This window comes from Heptranchias perlo, chromosome 21 (assembly GCF_035084215.1).
Source record: "Heptranchias perlo isolate sHepPer1 chromosome 21, sHepPer1.hap1, whole genome shotgun sequence".
Classification (NCBI taxonomy): domain Eukaryota; kingdom Metazoa; phylum Chordata; class Chondrichthyes; order Hexanchiformes; family Hexanchidae; genus Heptranchias; species Heptranchias perlo.
The window spans coordinates 14,261,813-14,275,584 of NC_090345.1; the positions used below are offsets into that span (position 1 = coordinate 14,261,813).

A 13,772-nucleotide genomic window follows, 5' to 3' on the forward strand; every position below is an offset into this window, starting at 1 on the left:
ACCACCTTTCCTCTCAGTGTCCTTTTAAACTTATGTGAGTACACGTTACTTTAAAAACAATCCTTAAGTGTAACTTATTTTAAAATCCTTTCTGTGGAAAAATGGTCAAATGCAACAGTAGTTTGTAGAGGAATTATTGTAACAAAAAACAAAATAGTTTACGGTCAATCGATTAGCTAATAATTATGAAATTTGTTCTGACAGAATCAGAAATTGTAGCAGAGAAAGAGCTAGCATGCAATTGCCTTTAACTGGAGCTATCTATTCTAATACCATTTCCCTGTATTGTTTCATATTATTCTTTTTCAACTATTTATCCAATTTCCTTTTTAATGTTAGTCTCTGCTTCAGTGGTCATATGTGGCAAATATATTCTAATAACCCTCTGTTAAAAAAAATCTAACTTCCCTTTCATTCTTCCCGTAACAATCCTGAGTCTACGCTCCATTGTTACTGATTTGCCAACCAATGGAAACAGCAGAGTTGAATTTCCAAGAGGGGTTCGCCTGATCTCCTACCATAACTTTGACAGGAACCCTGCAGAAACAGCATAAATGGTCGTTTACATAATAAGGGCTGTTTCTCCAGGGTTTCTGAAGTTACGGCAGAAGATTGGAGAACCCCCACGAAATTCTACCCAAATCTTTGAAAACCACCATCAGATCCCTTTAACCTTCTCTGAACCAGTTAAAAAAAACTTTTCAAGCCTTTCTTCATTACTATAACCTCTCATTCTAGCACTTTTAAAATTTTTTAGCTAAAAGATAATTGCCTACTTTGTTGGGTCAGTGCTGAGTAAAACTTCTATTTGTGCTTTAGCCCATTGTGTTTATTTTCCCCATTTTATTTACTCTCCACGTGGCACTCGAGAGCAATGGAGGCTGACATTAATGTACAGCTTAAAGAGAGTAGCTTTTCTCTTGTGTGTTTGTCCTGAAAAGAACAGCCCAACACGATATTTTCTAATGGATTGTTATCGAGAACCAGCTAGTGTTGGCAACTTAGGGTACACATTCAAACTTAAGGTGAATATTGAGTAGTCTGCAAGCCACTGAAAAGTAACTGCTAGGCCAGAACACTGAAAAAAACAGCACAAACCTCTTTTATAAACTTTTATTTTATAAAAGTGACAAAACAGTTCTCCTCAAACCAGATATAAGATCTTTGAGATCAGTCTCCTGCAATTTGCATTTCAAACATCAAGATCACAATTAATAGTCACAAAAAGGGCTTCAGTGCTTGCACATTTTCTCATTCTCCCCCTTCCTTTCCCTCCCCAAAAATACTACGTACAGATAGACAACAGCTCACAACTGTACAGAACCAATGTCACAGCCCTTTTTTGGCTCTGTGGTAATGATTGATTACGCCTTGAGCAAGAACTAAATCTTGCGTCGCATTCCCAACTGTTCTCGAGACCCCCATCAAGGGCAATAGCAGCTTTGTTTTGTACAACTGAGCTTTAGTGGTGGTTAATCTTCAAACTGCATCGCACTGCCCTAAAGTAATTTTGTGGTACAATATTTACCTATTTAAAATAGGTAAATGAACTATGCTTGTATAATAATGAGTAATATAACCAAAAATGTGCAGATCTGTCAAACAATATGCATTATGCCCCTTATAAATAGTTTCAGACCTTTTGCAGGCATTAGTCAAAGACCAATATCATGCAGCAGCTTAGACCAGCACTGATATCAGTACTGTAGCTACTAGTACTGGCAGCAAAATAGGCCATGGGTCCAAGTCCTCTGGATCCAAGAACACTGCAACCTCAATCTTAACCACTTATCTTAACATTTCAATTTCCATCCAGTACTAATTTTCCAGTTCTGCAGCATCCTTGGACTGAATTAAAAAATGAAAACAGAATATGCTATTCTATTTAGAAGGATATGCTGACAGGGTTAGATGAAGTGAGGGCGGGGCGGGGAGAGGAGGCTCCTGTGGAGCATAAACACTGGCATGGGCCTGTTGGGCCGAGTGGTCTGTATCTGTGCTGTACATTCTATGTAATATTGCAAGTTTTATACAATGCCATTTTGTTGCCAGTTAGCACCAAAAAGAAAACAGCAACCTCCTCATTTAACCTTTTCCATCACTAAAACAGAACTGAACAAGCATACGTCTACAGCAATATGTAGGAGATTGATCTGTAAGGTAATATGTAACTTTGTTTTGTACTCGAATGGAAGAGTAAGTTCTTGACGTTCTCAACTAGGTCAGATCATTCACCAGAATATGGACAGCACCACTTACATAATACCCTAAAGATTGAGTTATACCTGCCATGCTTTCCCTGTTTTGTACTTTTACCTACATTTGTTCTCTTCATACAACATTAAATAAATGTTGCTAAAGTTACAGTAATGCAGTTAGTATACGTTGGAAACTACAACAACTTAAAAGTACATGACAAACCAGTCAAATATTGAGTTATCTTTAACATGTATTCGATGGAGTTCCCCCAGTGGCTCAGTAAGTGCACAGTGTGGTTATGGTACTAAATGATCCAGACTACAAAGGTTTAAATTCCTAGTCTGTGTTGAGTTAGCTGATCACAGCCTCAGCATCCCTGGGCTAGGGTTGGGGGGGAAAAAAATGGCTGGGATTTCTGCTCCTGATCTCCATCCAGTGATCCCCTGCTCCAAAGTGTGTGCGAGAGAGAGAGAGAAAAAAAGAGAGGGAGTGAGTGAGAGAAGCAAGGGCAGGATTGGCCTTGGCTGTGACAGCCCACATGGTTGAAATATAGCCAGAACACTCACTAACCAAGCCCATTCATGAAAAGAGGCCACTTAGGGGAGTGCACTGGAAGGCCAATAGAATTCATGGTACTTTATCCTAACAAGTCACAGCCTTCAGGAGAGGGAGGTAGAAAATTGGTGGTGGGGGAGGGGAGTTATTTTATTTCAGGACTTGTTTGCTGGTGTTAACACTCAACAAATCAGCCCAAAAAGCTAATCAGTTAGTTGAATTTATGATGACTGCCATGTTGACAGCAGATACTGATTTAAAATAGTCAGAGGATCATTTCCACAGAATTGGTCATTGCCACAAAATCTAAATCATTTTGAAATCGATTCAAATTGTATTGCTGTTTCAAAAAACAGAACATGCCAAAATACAGATGGCACGGTAAATATGGTAAAAGACAGTGAACTGCTATTAATATTTTGTGTGTTTTTATCCATGACACATTTATTTCCAGTATGGCTTTAATAATGGTTTAAGCTCTTTCTTACTTTTGGAAGCACCATATAATTAAGGCTTCTAGTAATCTAGGTTATTTCAGAGTCCTGAGCCTAGCAGATCAGTGCAATTGTTGCCAGCTAATGCTTTTCAGCTAGTTAAAACTTTCTGTACGTTCACCTCATTACATAAAATAGGTTTCAGTTTATATCACAAGTGTTTTGGAGAATGTGTGAGGATTTTGTTCTCACCAACACACACGACAAAAACATGTATGACCCAATACCTCTTAGCTGCCTGTACATTCAGAATGTCCTACTCCTTGAAAGAAATCCTTCACTCTTTTCTCACCCTGGTACTGTATCACAAAAGCGATTTTAAAAGCCTAAAACAAATCAAAAGAAAAGACATCACACTATATGCCTGAACAAAAACAGAAACTGCTGGAAATACACCAGCAGGCCAGTCAGCATTTGAAAGAGAAAAGACAGGTTAAAGTTTCTGTTTTTATTTCGGATTTATGGCGTATGTGGTTTTTCTTTCAACCCCTGTTCCACGCCAGAAACATATCATACAATCCCCGCTCCCCCCCCCCCCCCAACTCATGAGGCAGAAGATCGACTTTTAAGTTCTGCAGTCAATCTCACTCATAGAATTGAAATATCAAATAATTCAGCATGTAGTATCCTCTCTCTTTACATACATAACATATTGCATATAGTAGAAATGGAACATACATGTTTAGAATGAAAATGAACAAATACATGCTAAAATACAATGCAACTAACATGGGAAACTCTTTGGTCTAACACAAAGGTGATGTTTTCCACAAGAGGGATTTGGGTAGTTAGTCAGTGGAACATTGACTGTTAAAAGCTCAACTTCTTTTCTCCCAAGATTCAATCAGCACGAGTTTGCATTAACTCTGTGAAGGGGGAACAGCTGAGACCTTCAATAAATAGATACACAATAAAAAGTACAAAGTGTTAATGCCTTACAGTATTTACACATTTCACAGCAACATAGCGGTTTCCTAATCCCAGCCTTTATAAATGATACTGAAGTGCTTTTCTCTTTACATTTCTATAGTATTAGATGGTCCACCATAAGATTCATCACACTTTCGCTAGAGATTCAAGCTGAAAATCCAGCTTACATAAATGAGCTTCTGTCACTGAAAGCTGTTGGGAATAATCCAACAATCCAAACATAAAACTTCTAGTTAGGAAGTCTCTCCTTTTGGAGGTACAGGACAAAATATTATGGATAGTATGAATTTTATGCCCACACGGTAGTGGTAAATCCTCTTAAATTAGAGGTTGATGTGTGTCATCAGGGGAATGAGAAGTTGATCTTTGCTGGACTCTATATTGGGAGTAGTTCCGTCAGTAAGATAATGCAAAGTTAAAAATGGTTCCATTCTCTGGTGCAATCTTTTCCAGTACTTTGAAAACTGTCAGTGATAATGCTACTGCAGACTTCACAGGTACCACCCAAGGTCGATCTGTGATCATCTGACAGCAGATGCACATTCAAAAACTAGGGATGGTCTAAAAGCTATTTTAACCCCCCTCCTATACAATGGAATATTCTGTTGCCGTGCAGTGGCCAATCTGAATGCTGGGGGAGGTGCCTTGTGATGGCTGGTTCGTTTCAATGTCTGTCAAGGCTGGGATCTTAACTCTCAGCCTTTAGGTTAGTAGCCATGCACATTACTCTTATAGCATGTTGCTTGCCACAAAATTGATATAACTGCTGGAAGGACTACCTTATCGCCAAGGTACAATTAATGTATTTTGTAAACATATAGCCCTTTTTTGAAGTTATATGGCTTTTTTCTTGGTCACTAAGTACTTCAGATTTAAGTACATAAGCTGAACCTGTTTTTCAGTAAACCTAAAGCAATCTGTAGTTTGAGATCCAGCACACACAGATCAATTAATTGTCAACACAATGAGTCCTCAATGCAGGACAGTGTGGTTGGGAATGGATTGGCAATCTTGACTCCACAAACAGCAAGTTCCCAATTTCAACTTGGCCAGACTCAAGAGAGAAAGGTGGGGGAGGGGGACAGAGAGAGAAAAGAAAAAAAAGAAAAAATGACACATATAGGGGAGGGGTAGAGAGGAAAAGATATCAATCCAGATTACTCTTTCATTTCTCCTTGCAGCTGAGGCCACATCAACCCACAACTTTGTTTCATTCTTCCTGGCATAGCTGTTTCATGTGGCAATGGCAGACACCAGAGGCCAAGTCACATGTTGTCCCCTCAGTTTGGGAATCATGCATGGGACTAGGTTGGCAGCAACAGGGGTGGAAGGAGGAAGAAAATAACTTTATTAAGATTACCGTTTGCAAAATGAGCAACATCAGCTAACTGGGGGAATCAGAGCCATATTGCATTCAAAAGATAAATTGCCCTAAAGATAGCATATCTTTTGAAAGTAGGTTAAGTAGCAACAATTTTACAATCACAATTTTTAAGTCATTCCAAAGACAGACATTTTTGCAAATGGCTGATCTTCCATCAGATTATGGGTGGTGTTAAAGATGGGTTTAGGTGAAGTTCTCTTATAAAGCCCAAAGCCACCAGATTCACTCCTGATGGAAGGTACTGCTGTGAAGTCAGGAGAATGGCAGATGGTGACAAAAAAATGTTACTTGGGGGTAAAGTCCACAGCCTAATCTCAATAGAACTCACAGTGTCTGATCACTTAGGTTTTAGTACAGCAGAATCTCTTTTAGCACATGGCTTTCTCGCATGGCAACAATGCTCCCTGGTGTCCCAAGAACCCAGGATAATTTGATACCTCATTCATTATTGCTAAATTTGACACTCCAGTCCATGGCCCATGAACACAACTTGTCAGGAATAGTGTAAGCCTCTTCAAATTAAATAACAACCATAAATTACATAAGCACTAACGGTCAGACAAACTTTTGTAGTTTCTAGGTCTATCACAAAATATCAGTGTATTCAACAAGCCAGCAGCAATGATGGCAGTCGCCTCTTAGTGGAATACGTTTTCATGTGCCTGCATCAAAAGACACAGATAGGCGACACTGAATGGAATGGTACATTAGCTCAAATTGCATGGGGGGAAAGCAGCCAAGCTAGTCAGCAATATGCCCTTCACTAAAACAGTGAAAAGAAATCAAATTAGAGAACGCACCAAGTAAAATATTCATTTCAGTTCTTAAATGTCAAATAATCAACTATCCGATTCAAATGGATTGATTAGTCCATGTCAATAAATCACCATTTGCGACACGCCGCCCAGTATTTTCTATATCACAGTAAAACTAAGGATGTACTCCAGCAGTTTTTGTCGATTGATGAGAGGTAGAAAGATGTTGCTCAGTTCCAAGATGGAGCTCCCACTCTTCTGCACTTTAAAAACCTGCAAAGGCAGAATTGTTGTAATTTAAAATAATGGACATTTGTATGCAAGCGGACAGCTTGCAGTAGCCGTGATACTGTTCTCTTCTCAGAGTTACATTTCAACACAAACTTAATAATGTCTGGAAGGGCCTACACACCAGCAGTTGTTCTGAAGACTTATTTCTGGGATCACAATTTGACCAAAAGGTCACGAGAAGGTACTGTACAGGCAGCAGTGGTGAAACAATTTTGCTGACCAGTAGGAAAAGACCGTGACTATTTCAGCATTAAGTCTGTCACTGCCAAAAAATGCGAGTACCTCTGTTGGTGAATGTTTTCTGTTGCTGTCAGTCCCCAGACTAACACCAACTTCTGAGTGGTGCACATTGCTTTTGAAAGTTCTAGGATCACTTTGTCACTGACAGCAGAACAGTAAATGCAGTAAAATTTTACAGTCTCTGCCTGCAGTTAGTACTTTGAGCCAGTAATATTATAACTTACAGCTCAATTAAGAAACTAGTCATGCAATCAATTAATAGCTTAGAACTCAAATGAAAGGAATCATGGACATACATACCCCAAGATCTTTAAGAGTCTTCACTGCACTTTTTGCAAGACAGAAAGTGGCACTCTCACCTACAGAACAAAAGAAAATGTGCTGATCCAGCGGATCTCCTGTAGTGTTGCACATGGCAAGTTGGAGGATATACTACTTTATAACAACAGGAGTGATACACTGCTACACAATGTTATTCTAGTGCTAAGATGGAATGGTGTTTCTTGAAGGTCACAAGTCTAATTGCTGTAAGAAAACACTGTCTGAAGTCAAACAGAGTTTAATTGCTGTTTGGTGAGGGAAGTTTGCCGATGGGAATATCCTTTTATATTTCCAGCTTCAGATCAGGGGAAAAAGGCATGTAACTACTGCCTTTCTCTCTTTTTTAAATTCTTTTGATACTTTGGGTGTAACATCTGAAATTTGCCAGTGGCTTTCAAACTTTTTTCAAAAATACTAGTAGAACTCGCTAGACTGAAGCACATTATGCAATGGAATGCAAGATGCATTACTCTGCTGCCAAGGTGGAATTGTTTATGCTAACGTGTCCCGGTTAAGACCACAAAGTCTAATTACAGTCTGGGGTCAATTAGCAGTTAAATTGCTGGGAATTTTGTAAATTGGGGTGGCTTGTAGATGGGCGGGAGCTTATAAATTTATGGCTCCAGGTCATAAGATGACTGTCTTTCTTTCTCTTTTTTCAAATACTTTTGACCCTTTTCTCATAGGGTGATGCCTGAAGTGTATCAGACACATGCCAGGCAGTATTAGTTTACTTTTGCTTCCAAGTCACAAAGCTGTGGGTTCATGTCCCACTCCAGGATTTGAGCACAAAATCTGGGTTAATGCTTCACGGCAGTACTGCGGAAGTGTTGTACTGCTGGAAGTGCTATCCTCTGGATTGGATGTTAAGCTGAAGCCCCTGAGTACTACCGTGATAGGTTTTTTACTTAGACATGTGAATACAAGAAAGGGATCTGAAAAATTTGGAGATGTGAATAATAATTGTTCACTTTGCAAATTCAAAGGTGCAGTACGTATACTTTGTGCAAAAAAGATTTGATTTGGAATGACAGTACCATAATATAGCTGCTTAAAACTCACCAAATACTGCAGTCTTCATGTCTGTTCTGGATAACAGATATTTGTGAAACTTGCTGATGTATTCAGTTTCTGAAAAAAAATAACATATTTCTGACAACTGTAACATAACCATTGACCAAAGAAAAGCATTTATTACAATAGAATGTTGGATAGCATATTTTTGATGTCCCTCCGTTTTGAGTGGAGTTCAACCACCACATACAGATGAATAAACCATTGTTCGAAAGGAAAAAAAGCACTAACTCTTTTATACCCTATTTATATAATGGAAACAGTCATAATGGAAGCAGCTTCATCTTATGAGTTAGTTTTATTCATGCTGAATTTGTCCTTCTTGTACTGCAGCACGGATTCAGCACCACCAGACCTGGGCATGTGTGGTCTTTGATGCATAGTTACTAGAAAGTTGCATTTGTAACTTTTTCATTATGGCTGATATTAGGGGACGGCTCGTTACAGATCAGAACCTGTTATTCTGATTGAGTTTGCAGCAGGAGACCTCAATAAGTCGATCACACACATGAGAAACAAGAGTCAAGCCTTCCAGATCAGAAAGAAAACTGAGGCATTCAGAAATGATGTGACACAGCTGGTCACCAGGCTGAACGCTGACTGAGGAAAGAAAAATGATCACAACAGTATGCGGACCAAATGCTGACCTGCACTTTCTTCATTATAGGCATTCATTGCCAGTTAATGGTAAAGACCACAAGTACGATTTTTATGACCCTTCTCTGGAGATTTCCTTCACAATATTTCCAAAACTTAAAGCATGCCTGGTGGTTTTTTGGGACCCCTGTGTTTGTGAGCACCCCTGACAACCACAATAATAAAAGTTATGCCGCTTATCATTAAAAGCTTCATTTTCTTACATCTAAATGTAGTTTGCTTATTCAGTGATAAAAAGGTTATCAACTAAAATTAAAGACTCTTGTTTGCTGTTAGTTACAACAGCAAGAGCACAGCTGATGTCCTCAGTAAAACCTACCTTCAACTGGAACTCTAAAACTTTGAATAAAAACAGCAGCTGAAAAGTAAGCCTCCAACAAAGGGCCCAACAGTCGCTGTAGGAAGGTGATGAACTCCTGGTGATCCTGAGACTGACTCACCTAGAACAATTAAATTTTATAACAATTTATAGTGTTTTTGTTGACTTGCATAAACAATCTCTTAATACACTAGTTGATCTTATGTGGCATTGCTGACAGGCAATTTTTTGAATTGATTCGAAACACTTTATAGTGCACAGTGATGCAGCCTGCAAACACTGCTAGCCATATACCAGAAAACCAATCACATGGCTTGCAGGGACCAATCACATGTGGTTCACATGGACTAATCAGATGGGAGATTTAAGTCATGTGGTTAGGAGAGACCAATCAGTTGCACTCACTTTGAGGGGAAAACGTTACATATATAAAGAAGCAACATTTTATCGATATTTGGAAACATATTGCCGTTCCTTCATCGTTGCTGGGTCAAATCCTGGAACTCCCTACCTAACAGCACTGTAGGAAAACCTTCAACACACGGACTGCAGTGGTTCAAGAAGGCGGCTCACCACCACCTTCTCAAGGGCAATTAGGGATGGGCAATAAATGCTGGCCTTGCCAGCGACGCCCACATCTCATGAACGAATAATAAAAAAATCTCGTGGCACATCCAAAAAAACATTATTTGCTTTTCAATAGTAACTATGACTATGTAAACACTTCTCGTCTTTGAGCACCAAACCACACTTTACTGCAACTGAGAATGAAATCTTCAAAATTTTATAATCTGACAACTAAATCTAACTAAAGTATTTGGTAATACAACACCTTTAGGTAACGATCCCGCTGCTCTTCCCCATAATCGCTGTCATCTTCTTCATCACTTCTCCATGATAGACCATCTGGGTACTTATTAACCCATGTCTCCTCTGTAGGACTGGGGCTCAAATCCTCCTGTTCATTCAATAAACAAAGACCACCTAGTTATTATTTGAGAAACATGTCCACTGTTCACATCGTGTCACTACTCTTTAGTGCATAATGATTATGTTTTACAAAGTACAAGAGTTCAGTGATTTACTGGCTGAAAAAGCAGGTATTGACACAGCATAATAACAGATAGTCACCGAATGGCTTGAGCAGTAAAATCCGGAGCTAATCAAAAAAATAGCTAAGATCGCAATGCATTATAATTATGGTACAGACTGCAGGATGCCAAGAGCATATCCATCTGTGTATGCAGAAAACTGGCACCTAACAGTATATTCATCTCAAGAACTGAACTACCATTAAAGATTCCAAAAGGAACTATGGTCGATGATCTAAGCCTCAACTGACCAGGTCACTGTGTGTGTGACCAGTCCTCACATTCCAGATTCTAGAATAATCATGTCCTAATACAAGGGAAATACACAAGATGAAAGGTGATGTGGAGAGATTGAGCCTCGCTGCTTGAAAGGGTGGTGGAAGCAGATTCAATAATAACTCTCGAAAGGCAATTGGACATGTGCTTGAAGAGGGCTAATTTGTAGGGCTATGGGGAAAGGGCAGGGGAATGGGACTAATAGGACTGCTCTTTCAAAGAGCCGGCCCAGGCACGACGGGCCAAATGGCCTCTTTCTGTGCTGTAAGATTCTGTGATTCTCTCATTCTATGATTCTAAAAGAGAGATTACGGATTTCTGAGAAGTCATCCTGGTAGCTGTAACTTTCTGCATTCTAAAACAAGATCAAAGGCTATATATCGTATCATGACTTTATATCTATTAAACATGTAAAGTCATCTTTGTGACAGTATCTGATATCCATGTAAAAAAGATTGAGTCATAACAGAGTGACTTACAAGACACCTCATCGTAAAGGGAGGCATAAATTAAAATTGCAAAATACAGGAAAATAAAACGTTGAAAAAGTTTATGTTGCAACTAAGCTGGAATTTGAATGCCACCAGCACAGCATTGTGGGAACTGAGCTTTTTGAGCAGATTGTTCTAGGTATGGAGTTTACTCAACAACGTTTTAAGGAAGTGACAATGGTCTCAATCAATTCTGGGTAATAAAAAGTAATAATCTATAGATTCCATTTGAAAACCATAGCCAACATTTTCAAGAAATTTGCTGAAAGAGAGAGAGAGAGAGAGAGAGAATGTGAGTGCTCGCGAACTAAATTATATACATTACTGGGTCAAGGGGAACCGAGAACATGACATCTTGTATGTTTTTCTATTGTCGTTCACTCTGTTTCCCAATGAGTCACCACCGGCAGAGAAAAAAACGTTTGGGTGGGTACAGCATTACAACTCTTATCTCACTTCACACTGAGTTTGCATCCACCAATGACGCAGTTGTTTATGTGCTTAAAAGTTCAGTAGATTGTTTGCTCACCTCTGCCACCATCAGGATGCCATATTGAATGAACTTTCCGACAGCATCATGGCAAACCTGGTATACTGCCTGACAGGGCTACAAATGGAAATGAATAGAATCAGATCAATTAACAAGTCATTCATTATGAATGATTCCCATTGTTACCAAAATCTACACATCTTATTAAAAATTGTACGTCTGCGCACCCTATTCCAATTATTCCTGACTCATCACCATTCCTCTATTATCAGTTAAGTCAAGATTGTTGAATGCTCCATAGATATTGATTATACAAGATTTGTGCATCACATTTTGCACTTACCAATGCTACTGTCACTTCATTGGAAAGGAGGTGACACAGACTAGCAGCTGTGCGAATAAGTCTTTCCTGGCTGACTGTTAGCTCCGTTTGGCCTGGTTCTGTAATCTTCTCCTTTAGAATAGCACAAAGGGAACAGGCTGCAATACAGTGAGAGTGAGAATGACAGCTGGCAGGAATCAGGACAGTGAGACTGCCAAGTTACAGGGAAAGATTGTTCAGCTCTAAAAAAAATACACCAAAAGGCACCTTTTGGATTGCCTCGGAACTGTCTGCAATTATTAAACATGCAGAGTAAAGTGCAATGCTTTTAATAAAAAAACTAACACTTTTTGTACTTTATTTTCCGTTGTCAAATTTACTTTTTATTTACACCGAATAATCCTACTAAATATTCATGAAGTGTACACATTAGAAACCTTGTACTGAAAGGACTAATGCTAATGACTTCAATGCTGCTTATATATAATGTTATTCTAAGTAAAAATATCAAATGTCCAGGAATAATTTTAACCACCAAATTCCAATAGTCCACTGCAAAAAACAGTATATTCCTCCCCTCCTCTCCTGCAACCATCTTCAGCCAGGAGTGCCGAGTGAATGATCCACCTCAACCTCCTCCCGATATCCCCACCATCACAGAAGCCAGTCTTCAGCCAATTCGATTCACTCCACGTGATATCAAGAAACGGCCGAGTGCACTGGATACAGCAAAGGCTACGGGCCCCGACAGCATCCCGGCTGAAGACTTGTGCTCCAGAACTAGCCATGCCTCTAGCCAAGCTGTTCCAGTACAGCTACAACACCGGCATCTACCCGACAATGTGGAAAATTGCCCAGGTATGTCCTGTCCTCAAAAGCAGGACAAATCCAATCTGGCCAATTACCACCCCATCAGTCTACTCTCAATCATCGGCAAAGTGATGGAAGGTGTCGTCAACAGTGCTATCAAGTAGCACTTACTCACCAATAACCTGCTCACTGACACTCAGTTTGGGTTCCGCCAGGACCACTTAGCTCCAGACCTCATTACAGTCTTGGTCCAAACATGGACAAAAGAGCTGAATTCCAGAGGTAAGGAGAGAGCGACTGCCCTTGACATCAAGGCAGCATCTGACCGAGTGTGGCACCAAGGAGCCCTAGTAAAACTGAAGTCAATGTGAATCAGGGGGAAAACTCTCCAGTGGCTGGAGTCATACCTAGCATAAAGGAAGACGGTAGTGGTTGTAGGAGGCCAATCATCTCAGCCCCAGGACATTGCTGCAGGAGTTCCTCAGGGCAGTGTCCTAGGCCCAAGCATCTTCAGCTGCTTCATCAATGACCTTCCCTCCATCATAAGGTCAAAAATGGGGATGTTCGCTGATGATTGCACGGTGTTCAGTTTCATTCACAACCCCTCAGATAATGAAGCAGTCTGTGTCCGCATGCAGCAAGACCTGGACAACATCCAGGCTTGGGCTGATAAGTGGCAAGTAACATTCACACCAGACATGTGCCAGGCAATGATCATCTCCACCAAGAGAGAGTCTAACCACCTCCCCTTGTCATTCAACGGCATTACCATCTCCGAATCCCCCACCATCAACATCCTGGAGGTCACCATTGACCAGAAACTTAACTGGACCAACCACATAAATACTGCGGCTACAAGAGCAGGTCAGAGGCTGAGTATTCTGCGGCCAGTGACTCACCTCCTGACTCCCCAAAGCCTTTCTACCATCGACAAGGCACAAGTCAGGAGTGTGATGGAATACTCTCCACTTGCCTGAATGAGTGCAGCTCCAACAACACTCAAGAAGCTCGACACCATTCAGGACAAAGCAGCGCGCTTGAATGGCACACCATCCACCACCCTAAACATTCAC

The 13,772-nt window shown here is 40.1% G+C and overlaps 1 protein-coding gene across 6 annotated transcripts in view; it reads right to left on the minus strand.

The window, feature by feature from the left end:
- Positions 1-1,098: 1,098 nt before the first annotated feature.
- gpam (glycerol-3-phosphate acyltransferase, mitochondrial) overlaps positions 1,099-13,772 on the minus strand; it is a 58,916-nt gene continuing 46,242 nt past the window's right edge. For 5 of the 6 annotated variants that reach the window (XM_068002121.1, XM_068002118.1, XM_068002119.1 and 2 more), the window contains 7 exons: positions 11,911-12,047; positions 11,607-11,684; positions 10,052-10,177; positions 9,220-9,340; positions 8,232-8,300; positions 7,149-7,207; positions 1,099-6,590 (listed from right to left, as the gene is read on the minus strand). In XM_068002121.1, the coding sequence (XP_067858222.1) occupies positions 6,477-6,590; positions 7,149-7,207; positions 8,232-8,300; positions 9,220-9,340; positions 10,052-10,177; positions 11,607-11,684; positions 11,911-12,047 (704 nt within the window). In that variant the 3' untranslated portion in view covers positions 1,099-6,476. The remainder of the gene's footprint in view (positions 6,591-7,148; positions 7,208-8,231; positions 8,301-9,219; positions 9,341-10,051; positions 10,178-11,606; positions 11,685-11,910; positions 12,048-13,772) is intronic. The other variant, XR_010966674.1, reaches the window with a different exon arrangement.